General features: G+C 35.9%; 1 protein-coding gene across 1 annotated transcript; it reads right to left on the bottom strand.

Annotated features, from left to right (window-relative positions):
- Nucleotides 1–596: 596 nt before the first annotated feature.
- On the bottom strand, nucleotides 597–26,159 carry PCOLCE2 (procollagen C-endopeptidase enhancer 2). Its single transcript, XM_070946418.1, has 9 exons — nucleotides 26,056–26,159; nucleotides 21,306–21,411; nucleotides 11,747–12,002; nucleotides 9,881–10,005; nucleotides 6,225–6,361; nucleotides 4,048–4,202; nucleotides 3,329–3,412; nucleotides 2,383–2,550; nucleotides 597–727 (listed from the first exon to the last, which is right to left on the bottom strand). The coding sequence occupies exons 1-9, from the start codon at nucleotides 26,157–26,159 to the stop codon at nucleotides 597–599; spliced, it is 1,266 nt and encodes a 421-aa protein (XP_070802519.1).
- Nucleotides 26,160–27,113: the final 954 nt, after the last annotated feature.

Here is a 27,113-nt window from a genome sequence, read left to right as displayed (position 1 = left end):
AATATGATGACAATCAGGTTCAAAATATGGATTCAGTGTATAAAGATGAAAGTATCCTTTCTACTGTTTGGAAAAATTCTATTCATAAAAAACAATATTGTTCTTCTGCCTCATAATTGTGGGCCTTTGGGTGATATGTCTTAGGATTTTTAGTCTTTTCCAACTTGTAAATGCAGTGGATCCAAACATGATTTTCTTCTTTACTGCAGGCTCTTAATCAAAATCCTACTATAGGAAATATTAGCAATAAGCTTGAAAAGCACATAAGAGTTAGTTTTTTAGTTAATAAAAATGTTTTCATGATTGATAATATAATGAAACTTAAAACCTGAATTTAAAATGAATTATACATTTTGTATTTGTAACATCAATAATCTAGTGTAATTAAGAGTTTCAGTATAGTAGAAATGAGTTCTTTCAAGTTGTTGAAAGGATTGAAATACATTTTTTCTTTGATTACTTGCAACACAAATCACGAATCAGTTAGGATTATATTGCTATAAAATCCAGAAAATATACCAATTTGGAAAGTGCAAATTTTGTCTGTATGAAGAATTTTTTTAAAAAGATAACAGATCGCTTCAAAAAGTCTTACATCAGCACCTTTTGTTTTTTAAGGCATTCAGGATTTTTTGGTTCTTAGTCTTGAAACTCATAGTAAAACTGCTAGGCAGGAGTTTACCTCTGCCATCTTCTTCTACCTGGCCCATGATGACATAGTTTAGACCTATTGAAAGAGAAGATAAATTCTGAGAAGAAGAAATGATAAATTCTGCTTTACAGCCCTAAATAATGTGGCTCAACTGGCCACTGAATATGAAAATATTGGTCAAATGCAAATATTGCTCAAATGTTCTATTCACTATAAAAATGACTGCTTGTCTATTTTTTCAGTTAAAATTTGACTATATTTTCCAGGAGTCATTGCTTAGTTGCTTTCTGCTATGATCTTTCGTTTAACAACATTTGATAAAATGTTATGACCATACTTGGGATTGGAATTTCCATTGCACCATGTTCTTAAGTGAGTCATGCCTGATTCTACAACTTTTTTGACACTTGTTAAGCAAATCACTACAGCTGTTATGCAAATCACATGGTTGTTAAGTGAATTTCAACATCTGAAAGTCTTTGTTTGTTGGAAGCCAACTGGAAAGGTTGCAAACGGCAATCAAATGACCTCAGGATAGTGTGACCATCATAAATGTGAGCCAGTTGCCAAGCGCCTGAATCAAAGTCATGTGACTGTGGAGATGCTGTGACAGACATATGTGCAAAGATCAATCGTGCGTCACTTTTTCAGCACTGTCATAATGTTGATCAGTTGCTAAAGGAATGGCTGTAAGTTGAGCACTATCTGTATAACATTCATGTAGCATTTCTGTAGTTTTATGCCACTAATCATAACTAGTTGGCTGTAGTGCTTATTTAGAGAATGCCATTCTAAAAAATAGGAATGTTGTTGGACATATCTGTTGATAAACTCATCCATGGAGAATGAGAAAGCATGAATTCTTATTGCCCCTAACCCTCCAGTAACCCACATTCTTATAATTGATACCCAGAAGATAGAAGGACCCTGCTTAGTGGAGTGGACTGTTCTATAGAGCAGTGGTCCCCAATCGTTTTAGCACCAGGGACTGGTTTTGTGGAAGACATGGATCCGGGGTGGATGGTTTCGCTTTCACTTGCTTGTCCGCTGCTGACCCCCAGCTGTGCGGCCTGGTTCCTAACAGGTCACAGATCATTACCAGTCCATGGTCTGGGGTTTTGGGACCCTTGCTGTAGGGTTGAGTGAGAAAAACTATGCAAGGCCAGCTTCACAAGTAGAGCCAATCCTGTATAATTTTGCAGTTACTGATGCAGGGATTCTTATCCCATTTACACAAATATTGTTTTTAGTACTCATTTAATGTTTAGCTTTTCACTGTCATTTCAACATTGTGAGAGCTAACAAAATGATTTTAACATTTAATTAGTTTTATTTAAAACAGAACAAGTTCATAGTTTAAAAATTACTAGTATAAGAATACAACTTCAAATCTTAATTTATATTCCTATGCTTCTAATAATGTATGCCTCTTTTAATTTACAGAGCTACAGATTTTTTTTATGAGGGCCAAAATGGCTTAAGCCATCATCCTGTTTCAACTCACCTATATTATTCACATACAATATGTATAAAAACTAAAAAGGTTTTAAGATAAGCAAAATTTCTGGATGTTCTCACTCATTTCACTTTTTATTGTAATTTAAATAATTTATTTTTGTTTTGTTCTGTGAATGAGCAACTTAAATAAAATTGCTGGGAAAATATGAGCATGAAAAAATAAGGACAAATATGATTTGAAAAATTCAGAATTCTACTTTGAGTTTACTTACCTCTTCTGATAACAGGACATTGTTTACAGACAACAAAAATCTTGGCACTCAGATTTTTCCCTGCTTGCTGAATTGCTAAATTTCCTTCTTTGTATACATTAAGGATTGATACAGTTGCATATAAACTTCCACTCCTGATGTTGGTTGTGATAACAGATCCAGTTATTACTAAAAAGGACAATTTAGGAGGAATAGATTGCAATAATCTTGCAAAACAATAAAACAGTTTTTTTACACCATTCAACAGTGAACAAGCATAAATAGAAAATGTAATACGTAAAAGAATGTATGAATAAATTAATAAATAAACTGAAATGAAGTTATTTACAGAATAAATGGAAACAAAATATTGCATTGTACACACCTTTAGTAATAAGAATAACTGCAACTTAAATATCCATGTTTAACCATGAATATTGGATAAATAAACTCATTTGTGCTGGCTTAATATGTGGCATACAAATTGCATTTGTCAGCTGTGCTAAGATATAAAGGAATGATATTTATACTAAAAAAAGAGGGGATTATGAACCTTTATCTGACATCATTAATTATAATGATATTAAATAAACATTCAGATAGCAAGATAGAAAGGAATTAAGAGCAAAGCAGTATACATTATGAATTTATCACTTTGAATAAAAAAACAACAAAGAGCCTTCCAAGAAGACAACATGCTCATGTTGTCACTAAATCAAAACGTTCATACAGCAACAGTCTCCTTCTGTTCAGTTATTTGTGTTTAGATTGGAAAACTGTTCTGACAAAAAATTCACAGTCTAACTAAGTAAGTCATAAGAGTTCAGTGCAAAAGGTACAGTTGTATAAACTGAAAGAATTTCCTTGTGCACTAATGGTAGCTTACAGATAAATGCTCCAACCCTCTCCTGTAAACATACATCCTAAGTCACTTTTTTGGGGGTGGGGAGAAGAAATCTGATCTTACCAAAATTACTCGAACAGTAATTGCTCTCAAGAGTTCCACTCCTTTTGCATTTTTGCTGGCACAGGCTGACTGTAGGTTTCAAGGCTTTTCAAAGAGACCCAAAATGAAAAATTAAGTGCTTCAGAACTCTTCTAAAAATGACTTTCATTTTTTATGTCTTGTTTTTATGTTCAGTTACAGAAAAAAGTCACCTTCAAAAGCAAAACTCCAAACAATCTAGACAAGCCAAGTTTTAATAAACCAATGTTCTATACCAGTTCTGTATGAATTATAAAATTATGTAGGACAGCGATGCCTGAATTCATGGTAGCACAGATGATGCACCTACTAGATTCAATCCTGAAAGAATATACATCTAATTGGCAAAAATAATCTAATTTGTCTTTTGTGAATCCAGAAGTTTCTCATGATTTTGATCAGGATTAAGGCAGAGGCATTATGGAGAAAAAAGCTTATTTTTGAATGAAGAATAAAATTCCTATCCTTAACAATTCTAAGATGAATTAGCAAATATATGTCCACTTTTCTAAGTAAGGACACATATTTTATTTCAGACAAGCAATATCCATTTGTGGTGTTCCTGTCACATCCATTTAATCTAAACAATTATTTTTTGTCACTTAGTTATATTAAAATTATAGCAAATAAGAAAAAATGACATTATAATATAGCTTGATTTTTTTTTTCTTATCCAATTTAAATGAAGATCCCATACTCACCTGTAATAGTAGGAAGAGTTGTGGTGGTAATTGGTGATGTGGTTGTTGGTAATCTTTTGGGTCTGAATTTATAATGACCAATAAATCCATCAGCAGTTAAACTTAAATCAGACAAAAATTGAATAAGCAACTCATTTTTTCCAGATATAATAGGCCTAAAAGGGAATAATGTTTTTATCATTAATAACTCTGCAGACCATAGTAAATAAATATCCCGTACATATAAATGTTTTGAATGAAACTGTATTTCCATATGGAATATAAAGATTTACTTTGAGAGAAAATAAACTTCACAATTCCTAAATAAATCTGTCTACAAATCTTACTTTAGCTCTTAGGAAAACAGTGGAAGAAGAGGGAATAAGTGTATCTAAAACTGCTAAAAAGTACTTATGGATCCATATACAAAAAGTGGAAATATATAAAAATGCAAATGTTTAATTTGTGTTTATCATTTAAAACGAGTCCTATAGTTAATTCAGAAATACTCTACTAGTATTTCTGTAGAACATCAAGTACCTCTATCTCTGTGTTAATATACCTATAGTGACTATAAAGCCTTAGTAAGGCCACACCTGGAATACTGCATCCAGTTTTGGTCATTACATTATAAAAAACATGTTGAGACTTCGGAAAAAAGTGCAAAGAAGAGCAACTAAGACAATTAAAGGCCATATGAAGAACCGTTGCAGGATTTGGGTTTGGTTAGTCTAGAGAAAAGAAGGACTTGGGGGGGGGGGGGAGACAGACACATGATAGCAGAATTCCAGTATTTGAGAGGTTACTACGAAGAGGAGGGGTCAACTTATTTTTCAAAGCACCAGAGGGCAGGACCAAAAACAGTGAATGGAAACTAATCAAGGCAAAAAGCAATCTGGAAGTAAGGAGAAACTTCCTAACAGTGAAAGCAGTTAACCACTGGAACAGCTTGCGGTCAGAGGTTGTGAATGCTTCATCACTGGAGGCTTTTAGGAAGAGACTGGAAAGACATTTTTCTGAAATGGCATATGGTCTGCTTGAGCAGGTGGTTGGACTAGAAAAACTCCAAGATCCCTTCCAGCTCTATTCTAATTGATTGACTGATGATCAAGGGAAAATGTAAGTGAAGAGTTGAAGACTGAAATTCACACTTAGACTCATGTAATTGAGTCTAAATTCAGTATCAACTTTCAAACCTGGCACCTTCATTTTCATATTCCTATGCAGTCAACATAATGTTTAGGACAAGCTCAGTTGGAATAAAGTGTTATAAACAATATTAAGATTGTTGGGAGCATCAGGGTGATCAAGGGAGCTGTGGAAGAGAAATAAAGAGGAAAGAACCTGGGCTTAGCCAGGTGTTGAGCAAACTCACTGGTTTCTAATAGGCATAGCCACAGCTAGAATTGTGTGATCTTGGACATTACAGTACTATTCTATACTGGTAGACTGTAAATTGCTAATAAGTTGATCAGTAAGATCACAAAGCCAAGTATGATATCAGCTTAATAACATGTGCACCTCAGCACGTGCAATGGTGATCCTGGATAAAAAATGTTGTGACATCTGTTAGGACCACTAAGGACAGGGTATCAAATCGTATCAATGTGAAAGCTCTTCACTGAGTGACATGGGATAAACAATAAAAATATCTAATGTATTAAAAAAGTACACATGGGCTCGCAATAGCAGAATTTTTATATCTATCTTTTTGAACACGGAGATCCAGAATTAGGATTTTGGGGGGGAGGTGATCAAGAAAGCATTATAATACCAGCACATTTTCTTCCTGCTGCTTTTGTTGTACATTTATATACATCATGGTGCTTATCTGTTATTTTTAATCTTATTTAACTTGCACATTTACTTTAGACAATTGAAAAATAGCACAGGATTATTTATAATTAACATGAGTCATCAGTATTGTAATGAAACAATACTCTATTGATCACATTTGAAGCCACAGTAACTTTTAAGGAAGAGAAAATCAGCTTTAATGCCTAAATTTGGAAACTATTGAATAGATAAGCTCTTTTGAGGCTCTAACAGGCTTTCATTTAATATATATATATATATATATATACATATACATACATACATGCATACATGCATACATATATATATATAACTATCCATCACTTTGTTTCATCCCTCTTGTAGCATTTACAAAAAGGTGTTTAGCCAATAAGCTTACTTACGCTGGTGGGCTGTCTCCGCAGTATTTCCCAATTCTCCTGGCATCATTAATCTTGCCACCATTAAACACTGCCACATAGTCATACCTGCAATAATTATCTCGTTCCAGATCAAATTTTTCAAACTTTAATTCTATGACCTGCAAGATAATGAGTGGCTTCGTTAAAACATTTGTTAATTTATTATTAGTATGAAAATCTCTTTGAAACCTACATCATTTTAAGCCATTCTTAAGCCAGAAGGATTTTAAGTCTACATTGTGTTACCTTTGTTTTAATCATTTTAATCATAAAATCTGTAGAAAAAAATTGAAACACTTGGTGCAGAATAAAACTAAATAGGTCCTGGAATCACTTTCCTGCACAGGCATATATTTAATATGAATTGAATCAAAGTAAATCTAATATGTCATCCCTGGTATGTGTGTTATATAAATAAATGGAAGTTTTTTATAAGTTTGTGGCTATGCTGGAAAATATTCTTTTATCTCAAAGCTATTATTTAGCTTTGTATCCGTCTTTAGTGATTATCTGAATTTCCATTCAAACATGAAAAACTGCTTAAGTTATTTTTAGGCAGGCACATTATATTGGGCAGCAGTAACACAGGAAAATGCCAGAGGCAGATGATTAAGTTAGGGACAATGGTAAAGTTATCAATTGAGTTTGCGCAGGAAAAGGCTATGGTAAACCACTCCTGCATTTTGACCAAAAAAACCACTGGGATACAAAATACAAGCTGATTGACGATACAGTGCCAGATGGTAGGCCCCTCAGGTTAGACAGCACTCAAATGGAGGAAAAGCTAAGGATCTTTCAGAGTACTATTGGCATTTATGAAGTAGCTAGATTAAAGTCTTTAGTTGCTGATGTAGGATAAAAATCTGAAGCTGCAAAGATAGAAATACAGTTGGAATGTGGAATCTAACAAATATATAAATATAGGAAAATTCAACATGATGAAAGATAAAGTGAAACGACTGCAAACTGGTATCTTAGGCATCAGCTAAATGAGATAAACTGGGGTGGGTCACTTTCAATCAGAGGATTACATTGTTTTTTTACTCAGGACATAAAAAACAAATAAGAACCAGTATTGCTTTTACAGTTAGAAACAGTATAGCAAAAACAATACTTGGCTGCAATACAATCATCGACCAAATATCAGAAAGTAACAGAGCATGAAAGGAAGATGTGTTCCTTGAGGAGGCTGGAATGTCAAAATTTGACACATTAAAGAGGACAATATAGATGTAAAAGTCAAAGAGCATAGTGAAAAAAAGAGACTAAAATTAAATATAATAAATAAAATATATCAATAGAAGAGAATAATTGTAGCTCAGGTTTGAATTATGGAGTTCTTGGTGCTCTCTAAGCTTGGTTATTTTTCTTGCATACATTTCATTACCATACTAGGTAATAACATCAACACACTTGAACAAATCAACCCACAGTTCGCACTTGAGAAACAAATGACCAGGCTCAAATTATCCAACTTTGGACACATTATGTGAAGATCCAGTTCTCTGGATCTAATACTGGGAAAGGTGGAAAGAAATAGGCGAAGAGAACAATCAGTAGCAAGGTGGCTAAACTCAGTTACAATTAGTGCATTGTTGGCAAACTTGTTGAAAATGCATTTCAGAAGTTGGAATATTAATCCACATCGATTGGACTTGTTCCCACTACCATTATAATTTAGAGATGAATTCACTGGATGAGCAACATAATTTAAGTGATTGCTATTTGTCAAAGCTACATATGTTCTTTCTGGCTAGATCTCCAATGTTTGGCTTTTTGAAGTGTTCAAGAATTGTGGCTAGGCTGTTACTCCCAGCAAAAAGCAAAAATGGAATTATTATGTTAGGTTTAACAACAAAGATAAAGATAAAGATGTTAGGTTTAATAGTAAAAATAAAATGATTTTGCTGGGATTAACAGCCAAAAATAAAAATTATTATGCTGGGTAGGACAGCAAAAATAGGGAGCATTATGTTGAGAATAACAGCAAAAATGGAATGTATAAGTTGAATTTAATAACAGAAATAAAGATGATAATGATGAGTTCAACAGTAAAATAAAATGATTATGTTGGAGTTAACAGCTAAGAAATAAAAATGATTATATTGTAAAGTAATGGAGATGATTAAAATGGGAGTAATAGTTAAAATATTTTTAAAATGTTTATAATAATGGTAACGATTTATATTGTTAAAAGATATCCATCTAAGCAAAAAGGAAGAGAAAAATGGAATGACATTTGGTTAGGATCTAAGATTTAAGTAACGGGTTTTTGGGATAATGGCATAATTGATAGAATTTAGAGAAATAACTGTGTAAAATATTAAGTTGTGTTAATTGGAAGTTAAGAATTGTTAGTGATTTGTACTAATTTGTGACCGGATCAATGCTTCGTTTTGGAAAAGATGTGTTTGTGCTTTAAAAAACAAAACAAAACATTTTTCCAAAAAAAAAAAAAAAAATTGTGGCTAGGCATGTGATGTCAATTATTGACATCAATATTTTATTACATCCGCATCGTAGAACATTGTAACAGTTACAGTGACCTTATAAATGAAGAACAGATTTACTAATTCAAAACAACAATTAAGTTTTGTTAATGCAAGATACCACATTTTCTAATTGGATAAATAGTAACTTACAGACTATAACAGAAGTTTGGGTCAACCCTTCAAGATAGACCAATGTAGGGAACCAGTTATGAATATTCATATTACTTTTATTATAAGGTTATAGTAACTGAATATGCTTCCTGGTCCCCTCAAGGGAGAGTCAAATCTAAGCCTCTTACTCAAGTTACATTTCTGCTTCAAACTCAAATTTCTTTTATCAAACCATTGTCTTAGTTGTAACTCTTTCTCCTGTTCCCCAAGGTTATTTCTACTGCTTTTTAGAGGCCTTTATTGTTAATTGTACTGGGATAGGAAGCACTTAAGAGAAACTATTAATGCTCTAAACCGGGGATGTCAAACTCGCGGTGTCACAGCAGGGTCACATGATGTATTTGGACTTTTCCCCCCTTCACTAAACCGGGCGGGGGTGGGGCCAGCATGTGACGCATCCAGCCCGAGGGCCGCGAGTTTGACACCCCTGCTCTAAACCATGGGTGTCAACTTTTTGCCTTGCTTGGGCTGCATTGAGTGAAGAGGAATTGTCTTGGGTCACATATAAAATATATAAAATAGTTAATGTATATAAATAACAAATGTCCGTATGTATGTATGTATGTATGTATGTATGTATGTATGTATGTATGTGTGTGCGTGCGTGTATATATATATATATGTCTTCTTAAGTTATATATGTATGTATATATATGTGTGTGTGTGTATTATAAATAGGAAAGAAATAGACGGAAACTAAAGATGTGTATTTTTTAAAGCTTTTTTAAATTCTGTTATTATTTTTATAAATAACACAAGACAGTAAACATATTCCATATTCCTTCTTCTTCATATTTTCCCCACAATAACAATCCTGAGAAGTGAGTTGGACTGAGTGAGAGTGACAGGTCCAAACTTATCCAGTCCGTTTTCATGCCTAAAGTGGGATTAGAACTCACAGCTTCCTGCTTTCTAAGCCTGTTGCCTTAACTCTAGATCAGACTAGGCTTTTTTAAAAAAAGAAACACAGCTCACCTGGTTCTTTGGAGCCACAATGTGCCAGGAACAGGTCACCCCTGCTGGGTAATCACGATCAGGCCAGTTAGGAGTTTTAAAAGATCCAGTTGGTTTATCTAGTCGTCCACCACAGTATTGGTCTCCTAAAAATACAAAACACATAGGTAGTATAAAATATTTTCAAACAGCAGATTTGCTCAACTCTCAAATGAATTCCATGGCAATCTACATCTAAGCCTATTACATCAGTAAATAATATACTGCAATTACATTATTCTACAATTGGAATTGTAGAAAAGCCACTAAGTGTCAACAAAGCTTCTAGCATCTATCATTATCAATTCATTATTAAATCTTTATATGAAGAGTATGGTTTTTTAATCTATTAATTCATTAACATTTTTTTGTTAATTGAAGTATACTTTATTATTTTTTTTTTGTAAAAAATTTTTTTAATTTCAGTTTGTCTCCAAAGTCAAAAATATCAAAAGTGCTAACGGCTACGAAATAAAAAAAGAAAGAAAGAAAGAAAAAGTTGAGAAAGCTCCATGCCCCCAACCCTCTCTCTCAGGCCTGGATCAGGTGGACCCCGACCCACCCACCCAAAGGAAACAAGGGAGGGTCAGGGCAGGAAATGCATTTAATCTGTTCCCTCTGTGACCACCTCCGATGTTCATTCACTGGATACCTATGAGGCAACCCTGGAAACAAATAAATACAAACAGGGAGCTTGACAGTTAGAAAAAGGCGATCCCATAAAAGGGGAACAAAAAATAATAAAAGAAAATAAAGAATACAAAGAAGCAATAATCTTTTCTTTCGCTTGTGTCCTAATCTCCCAGTCCTGCTTGCTTGCGTCTTTAGGGAAGCTTGGTTGTGTATTCCTTTCTATCACAGTTCCAAGGTGGATTTCCTGTTGTCGCTTGCTTCGGAAAAGCACAGCGCAATTCCACTTTTCCTTGTCGGTTCGAAAAACCGACAGAACGAGCAGTTGGCTTGAACCTTTGAGTTCTTGACATGGGTGTAATACTTTAAAAAAGTCAACCCAGTTCTTCTTGCCAAGGCTTCTAAGGATGCAGAAACGAGGTGGAGGTATACTTTTTGAAGTATACTTTAAAGGGAGCAGAAACTGTAGCTATGCCTCATCTTCTGTCACCAGAGACCACATTTATTATACTGCTGAAGTATATATTGGACTTTTGGGCTGAAGAGTGGATAATGTCTGATGGAGTCAGGGCTCTATAATACTCATTCGAAGTTATTCATTTCCCTGTACTCAGGAAGTTTAAATATAAAAATACAGTTTCCCTTTAGCAAGGATCTCAACAATTAAAATTTGTATTTTTAATCTAAAAAGCATGGGCTTCCATGTATAATTTCTAAGTGACAAAAATACATGAATAAACATGCTATTGCTCTTCCTCCTATGGGAAAAGACTATAACTCCAAATATAAAGGACTAGATTTTTGATATCTAGCCAATTTTGAGAAATTATACTCTTTGTCATTCTGAAGATGTCACATTTTCACTCCCTTTTGAAAAAAATTCTGGAGCTTGGTGAATATCACAAGCTTAGTTTCCCCTTTTAAAAACTAATAAAAATTGAGAGAACTTGGAATACGTTTGTGATTGCTGTTACTCTGTCTCCCCATAAGCACACTCAGAAAAATATAATTTTGGCAAAACCTTATCCTAGTGCAAACAGACTAATTCTAATATGATTTTTAAATTTTAACATTTCCTTCGTAAATAATAAATTGTTTTAGATATATGTTTTCAGATATTTAAGCAAACCAAATTCTACATGCTCTTGTCCTTAATATTTCTGCCATGAAAATAACAGTAAGATCAGAAGATTTCAGCTTTAAAAACTTGAAAAATACCTCTTTCATGTGGCTCTGCTGCAGAATACTTTGCAACAAAGCCATTTCCAGCTGTATTGGCATCTGAAATCATTTGCACCAACATCTTATTACTATTGGCCACAAGAGCGCCAGGCCTGAAAGTGCCACAGAACCGGCCAAGACGCTGCCCATTGACATGGCCATTATATACATCCACAAAGTCATATCGACATAAATTGTCACTTTCCAGGTCTATGAACCTAAAAGAAAGAACAACAACTTTCCCTTCAGGAACCTGTAGAAAAAAAGATACCAGAGCTGAATAACCTTTTTTTATTAAAACAGCTCTTAAGATATAAAAGCTATTTTTATATTATAAGCATTATCTTGTTATAAAATAGATACCACTTTCTCAAGCCTCCTCATGTAGCAGTCTTTACCAAAAGCTTTGTTTTCTGTAGAAATTTTGATACCTCCCCTTTCCAATTTACAGAACATTTTTCAAGTTTTATTGTGATACTACTACTTAGCAGTGATATTTTGAAATAAAATTGTATTTGGGTTATCTTAAATACTTTACAGAGGAAGCATGGATTTGTGTAGTAAAGAGCACTGCCTTTTATTTTTATTTTTATTTTTTTTAAATTTGATTTATATGCTGCCCTTCTCCGGAGACTCAGGGCGGCTTACAATGCGTTAAGCAATAGTCTTCATACTTTTGTATATTTATATAAAGTCAGCTTATTGCCCCCACAAACTGGGTCCTCAATTTACCTACCTTAGAAAGGATGGAAGGCTGAGTCAACCTTGAGCCTCACCAGTCTGGTGAGATTCAAACTTATAGTAATTGCAGACAGCTGGTGTTAATCACAATGCTTTTAGTCTGCTGAGCCACCAGGCTCATTGGTGGGCCACCAGGCCCAAATAAATATTGATTTATTTAGATTATTATGCCACTTTAGTCCCAACTACCACTTCATTCTTTTGCCATATTTTTGCCATGTTAATATAACGTGTGCCCTGAGTCACCAAACTGCACAATCACAGAATCTTTTGTCCATTAAAACTATGCTTGTAAGGACATGAAAACTATGCCACTGCACTGTTATTGGTATTGTAGTGCTGGGGAAACATTCACATTCTTTACCATATGAATAGAAGAACTGCCCTATTGGCAGGAGACTATAATTCAGTACTGAAATGCAGGCTTTACATTCAGAAATCATCAGTTCTATTACTGTTCAAATAGAAATTGGTTCTTAGATATCTCTGTTTACCTTTGGTATGTCATTGGGAAATGTTGAGATATGACCCTGTGGAAATTAGCACTGCAACCAAATATTTTTACCATCAGGATTCATACAGTACTCCTATATTAGACACCCCCAATCTTTTAGAGTCAATCAGGAATAAGGAATGTGGAGTGCAAATTTTGTACATTCCTTCAAAAAGGATGCTTGGCAGGGAGGGGGGGGAAACCTATCAGCTCATAGTTATAGATAATCCTCAATTTACAACTGTAATGGAACCTTCCCATTCTGGTCATAAATCATGGCATCATAAAGCAGGCCACTCACATGACCAACCCAATATTTTTTGCACAAAACTGGAAGCAAATGCAGGTTTTCAGCAAAAATGGCCAGCTACGTGGCCATGGGACACATCAAATGGCTCAAAGTGCAGTTGCCAAGTGCCTGAAAGGTACTCATGAGGCCACAGGGAAGCAGCTCAGTTGTTGGAACTTTGGGACTAGGTCATAAGTAATGACAAAGAAGTCTGTCATAACTACCGGTAGGAGCAGTTGCTAAGCAACGGTCTTAAATTGAAGACTAGCTGTAGTTAAAAAGCATCAATTTGTCAAAACACACTTTATGTGCATGTGCATGCATGCACACACAATTCCCACTATCCCTCATCTTTGCTTTGTTACTTCGAAACAAATGTTCTTATCTATTGGTATTTGAAGCAAAGCAAGCACTAAGCTACTTTTCTACTTTATAAGAAAGCTTACAAGGCACAAACATTAAAATCAGATGCATTCTTTGAAGTGAAGATGATGCTAGAGGTTGATACCATTCAGCATGCCAATATCTATTTTTAATTTTAAACGATTGCTTTAAAAACCTTAAAGAAGAGAGATGAGAGAGAGAGCAAGAGCCTGTTGTCTATCATGGAAGGTACACTGGTGCTTGTGGATAATATGCTAGGGATCTCAGCATGCAAGCACATGTGTGCATGCATGAACACCCACACCCTATTATAGAATCCTTATGAAATTTTCCAGAGTAATTTTTCAGACAAATTTAGTACTAAAGGAGGAAAAAAGAGAGCAAGGGCTGAGAAGAGCACCAGAAAAGTTGCTTAGCCAAATCAAGAATTTTATTTTCAACTTGCCTTGCATACTTCAAGCAAAATGAAAGACCTGGGCAATATAAGGAAACAAAATAGGATTAAGGGAAGAGAGTAGGTTTTGGCATTACAACAACAAACAGCTAATGCAAGATGATATGCATAAGCCATATTCAAAGCATTACCATTTGTTAATCATGAATCATAGATATACTTTGGATAAATTTAAGGGTAAAATATAATTTAAATTGAACAAATTGCTACACTGAAATGCTTCAAGAAAGACAATAGGTTCCCGGACAGAAAGCTAAAGCTTTCAAGGAAGGCAGAGAAGTGAAGATAACACCAGAGAAAATTAAAAGCAAAGCAAAGTAAAAGCAAATCTTTGGCAAAAGCAAACTGCATGCAAAAATGTGTCCCAAGGAAGCAAAAACATTAGAGGCTTGATGCCAATAGAACTTGGAAAAGTGTCAGACTCTTCTTCTAAGGCAATCAACCTTACAAAACCATGCCTGTCAGCTCCACTAGATAGACCCAATCAGGAAATCTACTGCACGGGAAAACCAAAATCTCACTTTATTGAGATTGGCTGTAAAACAGAATCTTGGAAATCTGTGCTATATCTCCCTGCCTTCTTCTTTCCAGCATATGGCATTTGCCTGAGCTGCTCCTGAATACTATCGTTGCCCAGAACATAAAGAGTATGCCAGCCTGTTTCTGCTTCTTTTGTCCTCTACAATGACACAGAACGTTGTAGAAAATAGTTGGGCTCCCTGGGCTGGAAGAAATCAAAGAGCCTCTCTGAGAAAGAAAAGGAGTTCTGAAGCGATGGGTGTTTCCCCTTTAAAAGAAACAGACATGACGCTGCAGGAAACATATTGCCTACATTGGGCCTATATCTAGGATATGATGGAGAGATTACCAAATCTATTCAAACTGACCAACAATTATCCTTTTTTAAAAAATCCATCTAGGATGGACAATATTGCCAGAAGAGACCTTGAAAGAATCCTTAGATTTTAGGAGACCCTGGGCAGAAATGTGAAGAAACCAGGAGAACAAATAGCATGCTGATCAATCTTTCCAACTGAGGAAAAAGAGAAAATACAATTATAATACAAGATAGAAAGAACAAAGAAAAATGCATGAGAAAGCATAAAAACAAACAAGACTTCTGATTTCCTCTGCAGCAAATAAAATTACAAATTGATCTACTTTATTATAAAAAAGCTCACATTTTTCTATTACCCATTTTTTCTAATCAGCAAAACCACAAGTCATAACTGTATTTTTGTCTGTTTCATTCAAGAAGTCTAAAATTTCCAGACAACCATAAATGTATATACTGTCCTTTCTTTGACCTAGGACAAGAGTTAATGTATCCAGCTCTGTAAGCTCCATCATTTTACCATTCCTCCATTTTGGATAGTGTAAAATCTTTTCACTTGTGAGCAGTGGTGGGTTGCTCCCAGTTCAATCTGGTTCTATAGAACCAGTAGTAAAACCGGTGGGGGGCTCTGCCCACCTGCCACAACGTCATCATGGATGATCTGTGCGTGTACAAAAGCGTGTACGCTCCCGCTGTGAACTGATAGTAAAGATAAGTGGAACCCACCCCTGCTTGTGAGCATACAATAATTTAACTGCAGTTGTCATATATAAAAACAAAGCCCCACGGCTTTTTCCTAGTACAGTGGTACCTCAGTACTCCTCAATTCGTTCCGGGAGACACAAGTAGTAAAAAGGTAAAAAACATGCAACTTAGCACGTGATTCTTTGTTTCATCCAGGCAGCACTTCCTATCTGTCCCTTTTCCTATGTCAGCGACCTTCCCTAGCACAGCCGACTTCCTATCTGCCCTTTGTGGCTATCCTCCAACTGCCTTTTGCATGCGTCAAGTACCAAACAAATGATGAGTACCAGAACAACAGTTTTACACCAAAATATGTTGAGTACCAAATTCAACAAGTTCTAAAGCAGTTGAGTATTGAGGTACCATGGTATTTTACAGTTTACTTTTAACATATTATTTATTATTTATAGCTTTTCTTTTTCTCCATATTGATTCCAATTTTGCTAATTAAATAGTTTTACAGTTCAATAGATTTTGTTTCACCAAGAAACTGGATATGAAATGTCTTATATAGTTAACTGCAAAGGTGTATTAGACTATATTAGCTATAGAACAGTTTACATTTGCTAGTTATTCAGGATTTGTTACCTATACTTTACAGCTTATACTGTTTTTTCGTTACCATATTTAAATGTTTACTTGTAGTAGCCTCATTTCTTTTCCTTGAAATTATAATAATAAAATGTATGCCTACACACACACACACACACATATATATATATATATATATATACACAAATGAAACAATGTAGCAATATTGTTAACATAAATGTGTTTAAAAAATAAAGAGAAGGAATAGAAAGCTTTGCAGTATTGTACTGTGAGCAGGGCATGGGAAAGCAAAGAGAACATGCTTTATTCAGCATAGTCAACAACTGAAAACTTTGCAGAATATCACTACAAGATTTTAATAAATTATTTAACCGTGAGCTTCCAGAGGGGGCAAAACATGGACCTGAAGAAAATTGACTCAATGCTCCATAGTTGGAAAGACAGCTAGTGAAGAAACATGATATAAATCTCACAAATCAATGATGATGTTGATGCTATGGGCCAATCTTCTCATACAGAAAAACACAATACTCTTTATCTAGCAAAGGCAAGCACAAATGTTTGAAAAGCACCTATTTTTTTCAAAATAGCAATAAGAAAACTTTCATATCAGACAAGAGTAATCTGGGGTCCACCTTAATTTCTCTAGTAGTTGTAGGGCTGCCTATTCTTAGGATTACTAATTGTCCTAACCTTCACAACCATTTAAAAAATACTGTTCTAAAACAGAGTAGGCAGGAGCAGTCATACCTACCAAGATATGGCTGTTGCATAGCTAATTACTATGGCTGGTTGTCACCTTGTGACTGCTGCTTTTGCCAGTGGTTTATTCAAATATTGAAAATCTACTTGAACAAGAAAGGCTCCCCAGTGAAGGAAGAAGCCCATACAAACAATAGAAAAGAGAAACAGATAATGATTTGATTCAACTTTGCAAAGGTGTATAAAGGAATAATGTTAGTACAAAAGTTATGGGTAAGGATTTTTGAATGAATGAATGAATTAATGAATGAATAAATAAATAAATAAATAAATTAATAAAATTACTTTTTACATCTTTTCTAAGGAAAAGAAATAGAAAATATTTGGAACACAGGGGTACCTACCAGGAATCAAAAAAGTCAATCTGGTGGCCCCAACCATGGGATAAAAGCTCTATTCTGTTTATGTCTGTTGTAAGGCTTATAAAACATGGTGAGATTTTGAATGCATAATTATGGCCCCTATCTTGACTTTTATGATCCCCTTTGCAGCCACCTGTTTGAACATAAAGGGACAGTAGCACATAAAGTAATCCATTTTGAGTTTTGCAGCACTGCAAGGTATATAATCCAAAGGTTTCTTTAAAAAAAAAACTTTTTCAGCTACATTCAGCTTTGTTTTTCAATTAGTTACACAGAACAGGAAGAGGAGCAATCATTTCAAGGAATGGAATATTTTGCCAAAAAACTGATCACGACTCACTTTTTCAACGGACAATTTTCATGGATAGTACAGGCTGGCTTACTCACCATATACTATACAAGATTTATTTTTGTGAGTATGGGTAAGGTTCTATTAATTTTTGTGCTAGTATTTTGTTGACATAAATATTTACTCATACTGCTATCTCAGAAGGAAAAGAAATATTTCCATTCGGCTTAGCAAGTTAAATCATTAGAAACTGAACTTATTTTTTAGATATTTAATTAAGCTACTCAGAATCTGATTCTGCATTATTCGCATAAAGTGGATAATGTCTCAGTTCATAGATCACATTAATGTTTCATGTTCTGTATCCTTGATATTAATAATTCTCATCTCCTTTCAACTCCTCTGCTCCAGCTTTGATGTCTCCATATCAGCACATAAATGCCAGTCCTGATAACAACATTCTTTGTGTGTGTTTTTTTCTTTTATAGGTAATAAATCCTTATGCCACTCAGTCTTCTTAATGGAATTAATTTCACAAATGTATTTTTTAAAAGTTAAAAACAAATAGAATAAAGCTCCATTATTTTCAACCTCTTTTTCACACAACATGTTAGAAAATACTTAATAGATTTTTAGGCTTTTTCTGGTTAAAAATTAAACTCAATTACTTGAGAAGATTTTTCAAACATATTTGTACGTTATAATAGTAACTGTAATTCAAAACATATTTGTATGTTGTAATTGTAATTGATTCTGCTATTTATACTAAAATTGTCTATTTGAAGACTTGAATATTATTTTTATATTACTCTGACTAGATTGAGTATTCCATTTTTCTGAAATCACTGAGGACTGACAAGAAAGAGAATATTTTAAAACCATTGGTATGTGATGCCTTGTATTTTGCACTCTACAAATTGCTATATAAGAGACAGTAAGAAAAACAGTTTAAGGAGTACTATACTTGTGGATTGTGTCAAGCCTATAATACAATGTGCTGAATGACTGGCTTCTATAGTTAGAAAAAAATATACAAGTGAAATAAAAGACAGAACACTTGACTGTAATGTACTATCTTGTTATTCAGAGTAACATTCAACTTCACTGTTACGTCAATCAAAGCAATCTTAACCCTATTTAGTATTAAATTCCTACTTCTGCAATTATGAAGTTACATCATTTTATTTATATATTAATTATTAAATTATTGACCACCAATCCTACCATAGGATAACTTTAAGAGGAGAAATATAGAACAACAATGCAGTAAAAACAATGTAATGTCGTATTTTGAGCAAAGACTGAAAACATACTGAACAGAGTAGATCTACCAAGGAGCATCCTTTGGAATAGCAACTAGAGGTAAGAAAAAAAAGCTACCAAATGCTATACCAGACTTGCACTAAATTATGTACAGTTTCATGACTAGGAGAAGAGATTCCAGGCAAACAGCCAATGTCTCCCAAAGCCTGTTTCTGGGAATGGAAATGAAAGTTGTCTTAAATTTATAGTAGCAATACAATATTTGTCCCAAGACTAAGAAATGAATCTCTTCACTGGTGGAGAATCAAGCACTGATTAGTTGTCATTCTCTGAATCCTTCTTGCTCCTCTATCAAGATGCTATCTTGTAAGACTCATGTCCCAATTCACCATGTAATGTGCCTGGTAGACAGCTTGTTTATATGTGCAACAAATGTATTGAGTGACAATTTGACAAGACACTCTGGTCTCCATTTTTATATAAGGAGAGAGTAACAGAACTACTTCAGCCTGCTAGAATGTCATGCGGGATCTCTGAGTCTAAACCATGCTACCATTATTGGTACCAGAATCATTGTGAACAATTCAGCCAAAATTAAGCCTTATGCAGTGGCTTTGCAGAAATCCAGTTCATAGTAACTTTAGAGTAAAGCTCCAATGAGTGTAGTGCTTGTGGTATCATCATATAAGGCACAGAAATAACATAATGTGATTCAACAGGACTTTTTGGGATGTTTGGTGCCCCAAATCTTGTTTGATCTAGGAAAGGCATGCTTCTTCAATCGTGTTTCTGGGTCACCATCTTTTTTTTATTATTATTATGGCCTGATAAAATGCTTTTTTAAGATAAAACCCAATGCATCAAACATTATTCTGAAGGCCCTACATCTTTCAATTAACCAAGAACCAATTTGGTCTAGTGATTAAGGCACCAGGCTAGAAACCAGAAGGCTGTGAATTCTAGTCCCTCCTTAGCCATGAAAGCCAGCTGGATGATCTTGGGCCAGTCCCTTTTTTCAGCCTAAGCTGCCTCATAAGGGGGTTATTGTTGTTGTGGGGAAAATAGAAGGGGGAAATGTTTGCCATCTTGAGTTATTTGTAAAAATAATAAAGGTGAGATATAAAAAAATAAATGTCCTAAGATATGTGCCACAAACTTTGATTTTATGGCAATAGATGTGGCATAAAGCGAAGTTAAACTCTAGAAAAACATTAGTTCTTAAAATCTTAAATGTGGAAGATTCTTTTCTTACACAAAAGTAGACATTCATAGAATCACAGGGCTGGAAGGAACCTTGGAAGTCTTCTAGTCCAACAACCTGACCAACTGTTGTCCAATCTTTTCTTGAAAATCTCCAGTGATGGAGCACCCACAATTCTGGGAGGCAAGCTGTTCCACTGATTAATTGTTCTCACCATCAGGAAATTCCTCCTCATTTCCAGGTTGGATCTCCCCCTGATGAGCTTCCACCCACTGGTTCTTATTCTGCCGTTAGGTGCTATGAAGAATAAATCACCCTTTTCCCTGTGACAGCCTATCAAGTATTGGAAGATAGCTATCATGTCACCTCTAAGCCTCTCTTTGGGTTAAACATACCTAGTTTCCTGTATTTCATGGAGCTGTCTATGAAGCCCAATTCAAACAAGCATTTTTAAAAGTGTAGTATCTAATAGTAAATGTTTGACAACAACTGTTAATTTTATCAACCTTCACTAACATACTGATTCAGTTTTGTTCTACAATATTATTGTGCTTCCAATCTCATCTTTTTCTTGCAAGTTGTGTATTATACTTTTAAAAAAATGTTAAGGGGGAGCAGGTATACATCTTTTTTCATGTGCATTCTTAGCAGAAAAGACATATAATAACCTCTTCCATATAATATCCAGAAATGTAGTCTTCAATCTATTACCTTTCCAATAAAACACGAAAGCTTTTCCTTCTAAGGCATTTATTGCCCTCAGTTTCAAGCATGGCAAAAAAGGAAATTATGGTCTGGGTTCGCATAAACATTAAACTAGTTGAATGTGGGATAGTTAGGTTTCAGCACATTGTGGAAATCTTTGCATTTTTAAACATTTTGCGTAAACATGGCCAACACGTTAAGTCATAAATATTTCAAACAGGTTTGGTTTAGAGCAAGAGTTCAAAGTGAATTGAAATGAGCAGCTAAGCTTTCATTGTACATAAAAGAACACGACTAGATTCCATCTACAAGTGATTGAATTTATATTAACATTTGTGAAGAAATATCCAATGTTCTGCTTTTGGTTGCTACATAAGATATTAAGGTATCGTATTATAGACACTCATTACATAACTGAAACCAACAGTAAGCCTGCATATTATTCTTTGTAGGGGAGGAGTTGTCATATCAAACTTTCTTACTGTGATTTTCCAGGTACACTTGCTGTTTGGAGGGTAGACCCCTGGGAATCCTTCACTTCCAATAAACCCTGATACTCCAGTTAGAATACCACCACATTTAAAAGCCCTAGGAAACAAAGAAGAATTATTTTTGAGATAGTATGATCTGGTCTGGATAGAACAGGAGGCATCTATTATGCCACTGTCAAAATATATAGAATCTTTGTAAAAAGCATTTAAAAGGTATCTATCTATTTAAAATATAATGCAATTTTGTTGCTTTAAATTGATTATTATGTGCTGTCCAATCTTTTCAACTCTTAGCAACCGTATCTGGGAAATACAAATATATTATTGCTGAGTCACGATTATCTCAACATGCTGTGGTTGTGTGTGCTTTTGAATATGCAGGAAAAAAGCAGACATAGATATACTTGATGCATCAGATGTTGAATCACTTAATTTCAGGTAAAATGTCCTGTGTCAACAACCACATATTTGCACATGTACACACCCTGCCAAAGTGGTTTTGCAGTTGTATATTAGCATTTATTATAAGAAAGTAGTAACTATAATATTATAAATATATATATAGTTGTTTTTTTCAAAATGTTTGGGAGGCATTCCATAACCAATTTGTCTTCTCAAAACATATTTATCCTTGCAAACAATCTTATTCCTCTAACTTCTCACTTTTCCCCCATCTACTCTTTCTTCTCAGACTACAGTACTCTCTTCCTAACCATTCTGTCCTCTCTATACCTTTCTATACTTGCAAACAATTCGTACTTCTACTATGTTCACACATTTTTCCTCAAACTTAATTTTTCCTGTCCTCCCTTCTTCTCAGTCCACTCTCTTCTTCACATATTCATCTGCAATTTGATCCTCATTTTTTTTCAGTATGACCAAACCACCTCACCTTCTTTCTGGTTACTTTTATTTTATTCAATGTTTATTCAGTTTGCTCTTAATTTTTGACTTTATTTCTTATTTTACCAGATACACTTCTCAGCTGCCCCATTCTCACTGCACTCAATTTATCTGTATGCTCCTCCTAAACTACCAAGCTTATATTTTTGCATCATGAAGTTAGCAGTAGCAAACTCTTGTTGCATCACACGAACTCAGTTTTGGCACAACTTGATTGTATGCCATGAATGCAAACAAGGCTATTTTACTCCAAACAAACACTATTCTATGTTAGGATCTCTTGTTTAGGAACTATTGTGGAAGTCAACGTATTGTTGCCCATGTCCCATCAACTAGAGGGCATTGTCTTGACAACAACTCAGGATTGGTGTAAATCAGATGATTTTGTCACTGGATGCTTAACTTAACACCAGGATTAAATGAGTAAGTCTTGCCTTTTGTTCTCGGTCAGTGAACATTGGGGTAGATGCCTAGTTTGAAGTTCTGGAGAGCCTTGAATTATTTTATGATGGTAGGACGCAGTTCAGCAGCTGGCAATTCATCTAACATAAATCCACAAATTTCTTATGGGTCAAATCAAGACAAATGACCATATGCACCTGTAATATCTGCACATACTGTATATCAGGGAACAAAAAAACTGATTTTGGCAATATATGTTGCATCAAAGCTTTGCTTGCATCTACCAATTATCCTGCTGAGAATGCTGCTGAACTGAAATAGTGTATTAAATACACGGACAATAACTATATGACCTGTATTTTGATTACTTAATTTTAAATTAAATTAAAATGCAGTATTTGCCTTCGCCCATCATTCAGATTCAGGTGCTTGGCAAACAGAATGTATTTACAACCGTTGCAATATCCTGGGGTCACATTTTAACATCTCTACTGTATTTCAATATTAATATTAATTTGATCTCTTTTGGTTACTATCTGTCCATTAGCATCCTTAGCATACTAATTTCAGGAAGGAAACTGTTTTGGAACTCAGGGACTTTTGAAAGACTTTGTTTTTCTATGTCTGTTTCCATCTTCATTATCTTTACAGGCATAATGCTGTTTCTTGTCTCTTCTAACAGTTCTATGAAACTTGTTAAGTTCCTTTTTGAGATTTTTGCCTTTCTTGGTTTTGGCTTCTCTTCTCAATAATTTTCAGTTCTGACGTCCTGTTTTCTTTTGTCTCTTTCTTCATTTTTGGCAGTCTCTATTCACATCAATCCTTAATGACTTCTTTAAGTTCATTCCATAATTTCTCTGGTTCTGTGGCAATGAAGTACAGTAGGATGCTGAGTCATGGTTAAAGAAAAACAGGAATGAGAGTTGTGGAAAGTTAAATTTGGATGATACAATTGACTAGGACCCTGAACAAGAACCGTCCTGTGGTGAAGGATATCCAGCATTTTTCTGTCACAGGTTCTTCTCATCGGAGGCATGCCTCTAAAATAATGTCTGTTTTACTACTGCAGCCAACTTGGCACCAAAATGGAAACAGATGAGAAAACACATATAATTGAAGTACACTGAAAGAAAGTCCTGTGCTGTCAGGACATCCTGGATTCTGTAAACAGACCCAAGTTGTCATTTGCTATTACTTCCATCTGTCATACAGATGGGAAGACAGATCAGTAGAGACTCTTTTCAAATTGCTAAGTGTGGGGCTTGTATGCCATTTAGGAAAGCATCAAATTCCAGGAAACGTTTCCCATCAACCATTCTAAAATTAGGGCATCGCTTGGAATTCTACAGTTTGCAGAAAGGTGTTACAGGCAGTTCTTGACCTATGACCACAATTGAGCCCAAACTTTCTGTTGCTAAAACTGAGACAGTTAAGTGAGTTTTGCCACATTTTATGACCTTTCTTGCCACAGTTGTTAAGTGAGTCCCTGCAGTTGTTAAGTTAGTAACAACACTGTCAAGTGAGTCTGACTTCCCCTTTTTGCTTGTCATAAGGTCACAGAAGTTGATCCCATGATCACTGCTGATCATTAATATCAGTCAGTTGCCAACTGTCTGAATTTTAATCACAAGACCATGGAGATTCTGCAATGGTCATAAGTATGAAAAAGGGCCATAAGTAACTTTTTCAGTTGTAACTTCAAACAGTCACTAAATGAATTGTAAGCAAAGGACTACCTGTATTCACACCCTCACCAGCATGTTAACGATGATGCTATTTCAATGCATCATCTTAAAAATAAAAATAACACCAGCCCCGCTGATAAGTCAACTCAGTAATGTCACTAAAACTGTAACCCAGACTTGCTGAGAAAGAAGGAAATCCTAACATAGTTAGGGGACTAGAATTTGCAGAAATAAATTTTAAACAAGCCCTATGGGGATAATTTCACCACTGGTTTCTAATAAGGGTGGATTTCATTTAGTAACCACAATGTGGTGTAATGGCTAAGGTGTTGGAGCAATGAGACCCAAGTATCAGTCCATCCCCAGTCACAGAAGCTCACTGTGTGACTTTGGGCCCATCACTTTCCCTCAACTCAACCAACCACATATGGCTTTTATGGGGAAAGAGGAGAAGGAAACATTATGTATGCCAACTTGAACTCCTAAATGAAAAATGAAATATACACTGAATTAAGATCGCTTACTGTCTTTTGAGAAAAAAAAAAATAATGGAATGGAATATTCTCCAAGAGTACATACTGACTGGAACTGAGAAGAAGGATTTACCCAGCAATATTTTTCCCAGGTAGCTCTTATGCATGTCTAACAACATTGGCTTCCACACATATTACAAGGCAAAACTAATTTGTACAATTTAGACAAAAGGATGAACATAGGTTTTCCATACATCTGTGTAAGAGAAATGTAAAGCATCTCTGAAGCTCCTTATTACAGTATATGGCCTTCCCCAGGTACATAGCAAATGAACAATCTCTTCAGTCCAATTTGCAACAAATACACATTTGTATATTTAGACAGACTACTATCTGCAAATATGTGCTGGAGAATTGCTGATAGCCACAGCATGGCTCTGTGATTCTACCCACTGTATGATCCAGTTTCCCCTCAATGGCCGGGATGAACATGAAACAAACTGTGATGTTATGCAAGTGTGAATGACCACCCCTTCCCTAGAACAAACACAATAGTCACCCCTTTCAAAATAAATCACTCTTATGAAACTAGACTCAAGAATTCAGGGACACTTAGACACAGCTACACTTTTACCCTAGAAACTCCTTCCCTCTGTGGAAATATCTCGTTATTGTTAGAAGAGAAATATGCACTCTGCACGTGGTTAGAAATACTCTTTTTCATCTTCTCAAATATTTCGTTTTTAAAGCAGAGACCAAATAACAACAACAACCCCCCCCCCCAATGCATTTAAACTTGCAGGGCAGAGAAACTAACTGCACACCCTCTAGGCTGCAAATGTCTTCTGAAACTTGCCCTTGCACGATAAAGTTTTTTTTTCCCCCTTTTCTTTTAACCGCACGCCCGGGAGAAACGCGGGATTCGTGGAGGAGGCAGAGTGAGTTGTCTCCTCAGGACAGACGAGGTCCTAAGGTGGGGCACAGAAGAAACCACAGGAAAAGTTACGGGCAAGGGAGCTGCGCTAGAACGGTAATCCTTGAGGCACCAACGTCTCCTGTGCACCTCGGACGTTCCAGCCAGGCGGCCAGGAGAGAGGGAGACGCCGGGGCTGCCCTATCTGGCTGAACAATAAGCCCTTGCTGCAACGGGGGAGGAGGGCTAGTCCACATTAAACTCGGGGACGGTGCGGGGCGGAGGGACAAATAAGCAAAACGAAGCCGGCAGGCGAAGCTGGCTTGCATTTCCGCGGGGTGCGGCGGACTTGTAAGGGAGTTTACCTCGGTCTTTGCAGCTGCTGCCGACTGTTGGAGGGCTGAGCGGCCGCCAGAAGCAGGAATCCCAGGGCCAAAGAGCGCGTGGCTGCGGCGGCCGCGTCTTGCATCTTCCTCTCCCGCTTCGACCCTTTCAGCGTGGAGATTCGTTCCAGGTCACCTGTATAAAGTGCCTGCCCCCCCCTCAAAAAACACTCCGGTGCCCCTTTACCGTGAATATCCCATTTGTTCGCGGAGGCGAGGGGAGGAGAGAAAAGCTCCCGCGTCCTCGTCCTCCTCCTCTTTCCGACCGAGGCGGCGAGCGCGGGGAGGGGAGCACCCAAGAGATAAAACAGACGCCCCTCAAGCTTTTTACCTTGGTGTAAAGTGGCGGAGGCGTCTTTGAAAAAGTCGCGCCCCTGTTTTTTCTAAGCGTTTCCCAGCCGGAGGGAACCTTCCAATGAAATTGACCGGTGGAACTCGCGCCACCAATTCTGGGAAGATTATAAATTTAGAAATCCCACCCTCTTCCGGAGATGCAAAATCCCATTTGCCTCAGCGTAGGGTTTAGGGGCCAGAGTCGATGGGAAATGTGGTAGTTGGATATTTATGGAAATTCTCAATCTTCCAGGTCATGGTTGTCCCAAAGGTGCTTTTTCAAAAGGCAGCTGGACTTTGTTTTTCCTTGAAGACGTTTCGCTTCTCATCCAAGAAGCTTCTTCAGTTCAGAACTGAAAAAACTTCTTTTTTCAGAAGACTTCTAGCAAAAACAAGTCAAGTTTTTTTTTTGAAAAAGCACCTTTGGGATAATATAGGTGGAATACCACAGCTTCTTCCTCCCTAGGTATACAGAGTTCAATTAGCCTTTCCCAATTTGGTGCTCTCTCCACCCCATATGAGACATCAGTTCTCACAACATTGCACTATGGCAGATCATTATTGCCATGCTAATACCCAGGCACTACAAACTTGTCGGTTGCTAAAAACTCATTGCTGGATGGCGGTGGTGGTGAGAAAATGCTATTTGGATTAGGCTTGGATGTGTTGCTGAAATTATCTCCCAAAATTTGAGATTATTAAGAATT

Source organism: Pituophis catenifer, unplaced genomic scaffold (assembly GCF_029215685.1).
Source record: "Pituophis catenifer annectens isolate HBS135680 unplaced genomic scaffold, rPitCat1.0.hap2 SCAF_6, whole genome shotgun sequence".
In the NCBI taxonomy this organism is placed as follows: domain Eukaryota; kingdom Metazoa; phylum Chordata; class Lepidosauria; order Squamata; family Colubridae; genus Pituophis; species Pituophis catenifer.
This window is presented reverse-complemented; position numbering and strand designations above follow the sequence as displayed.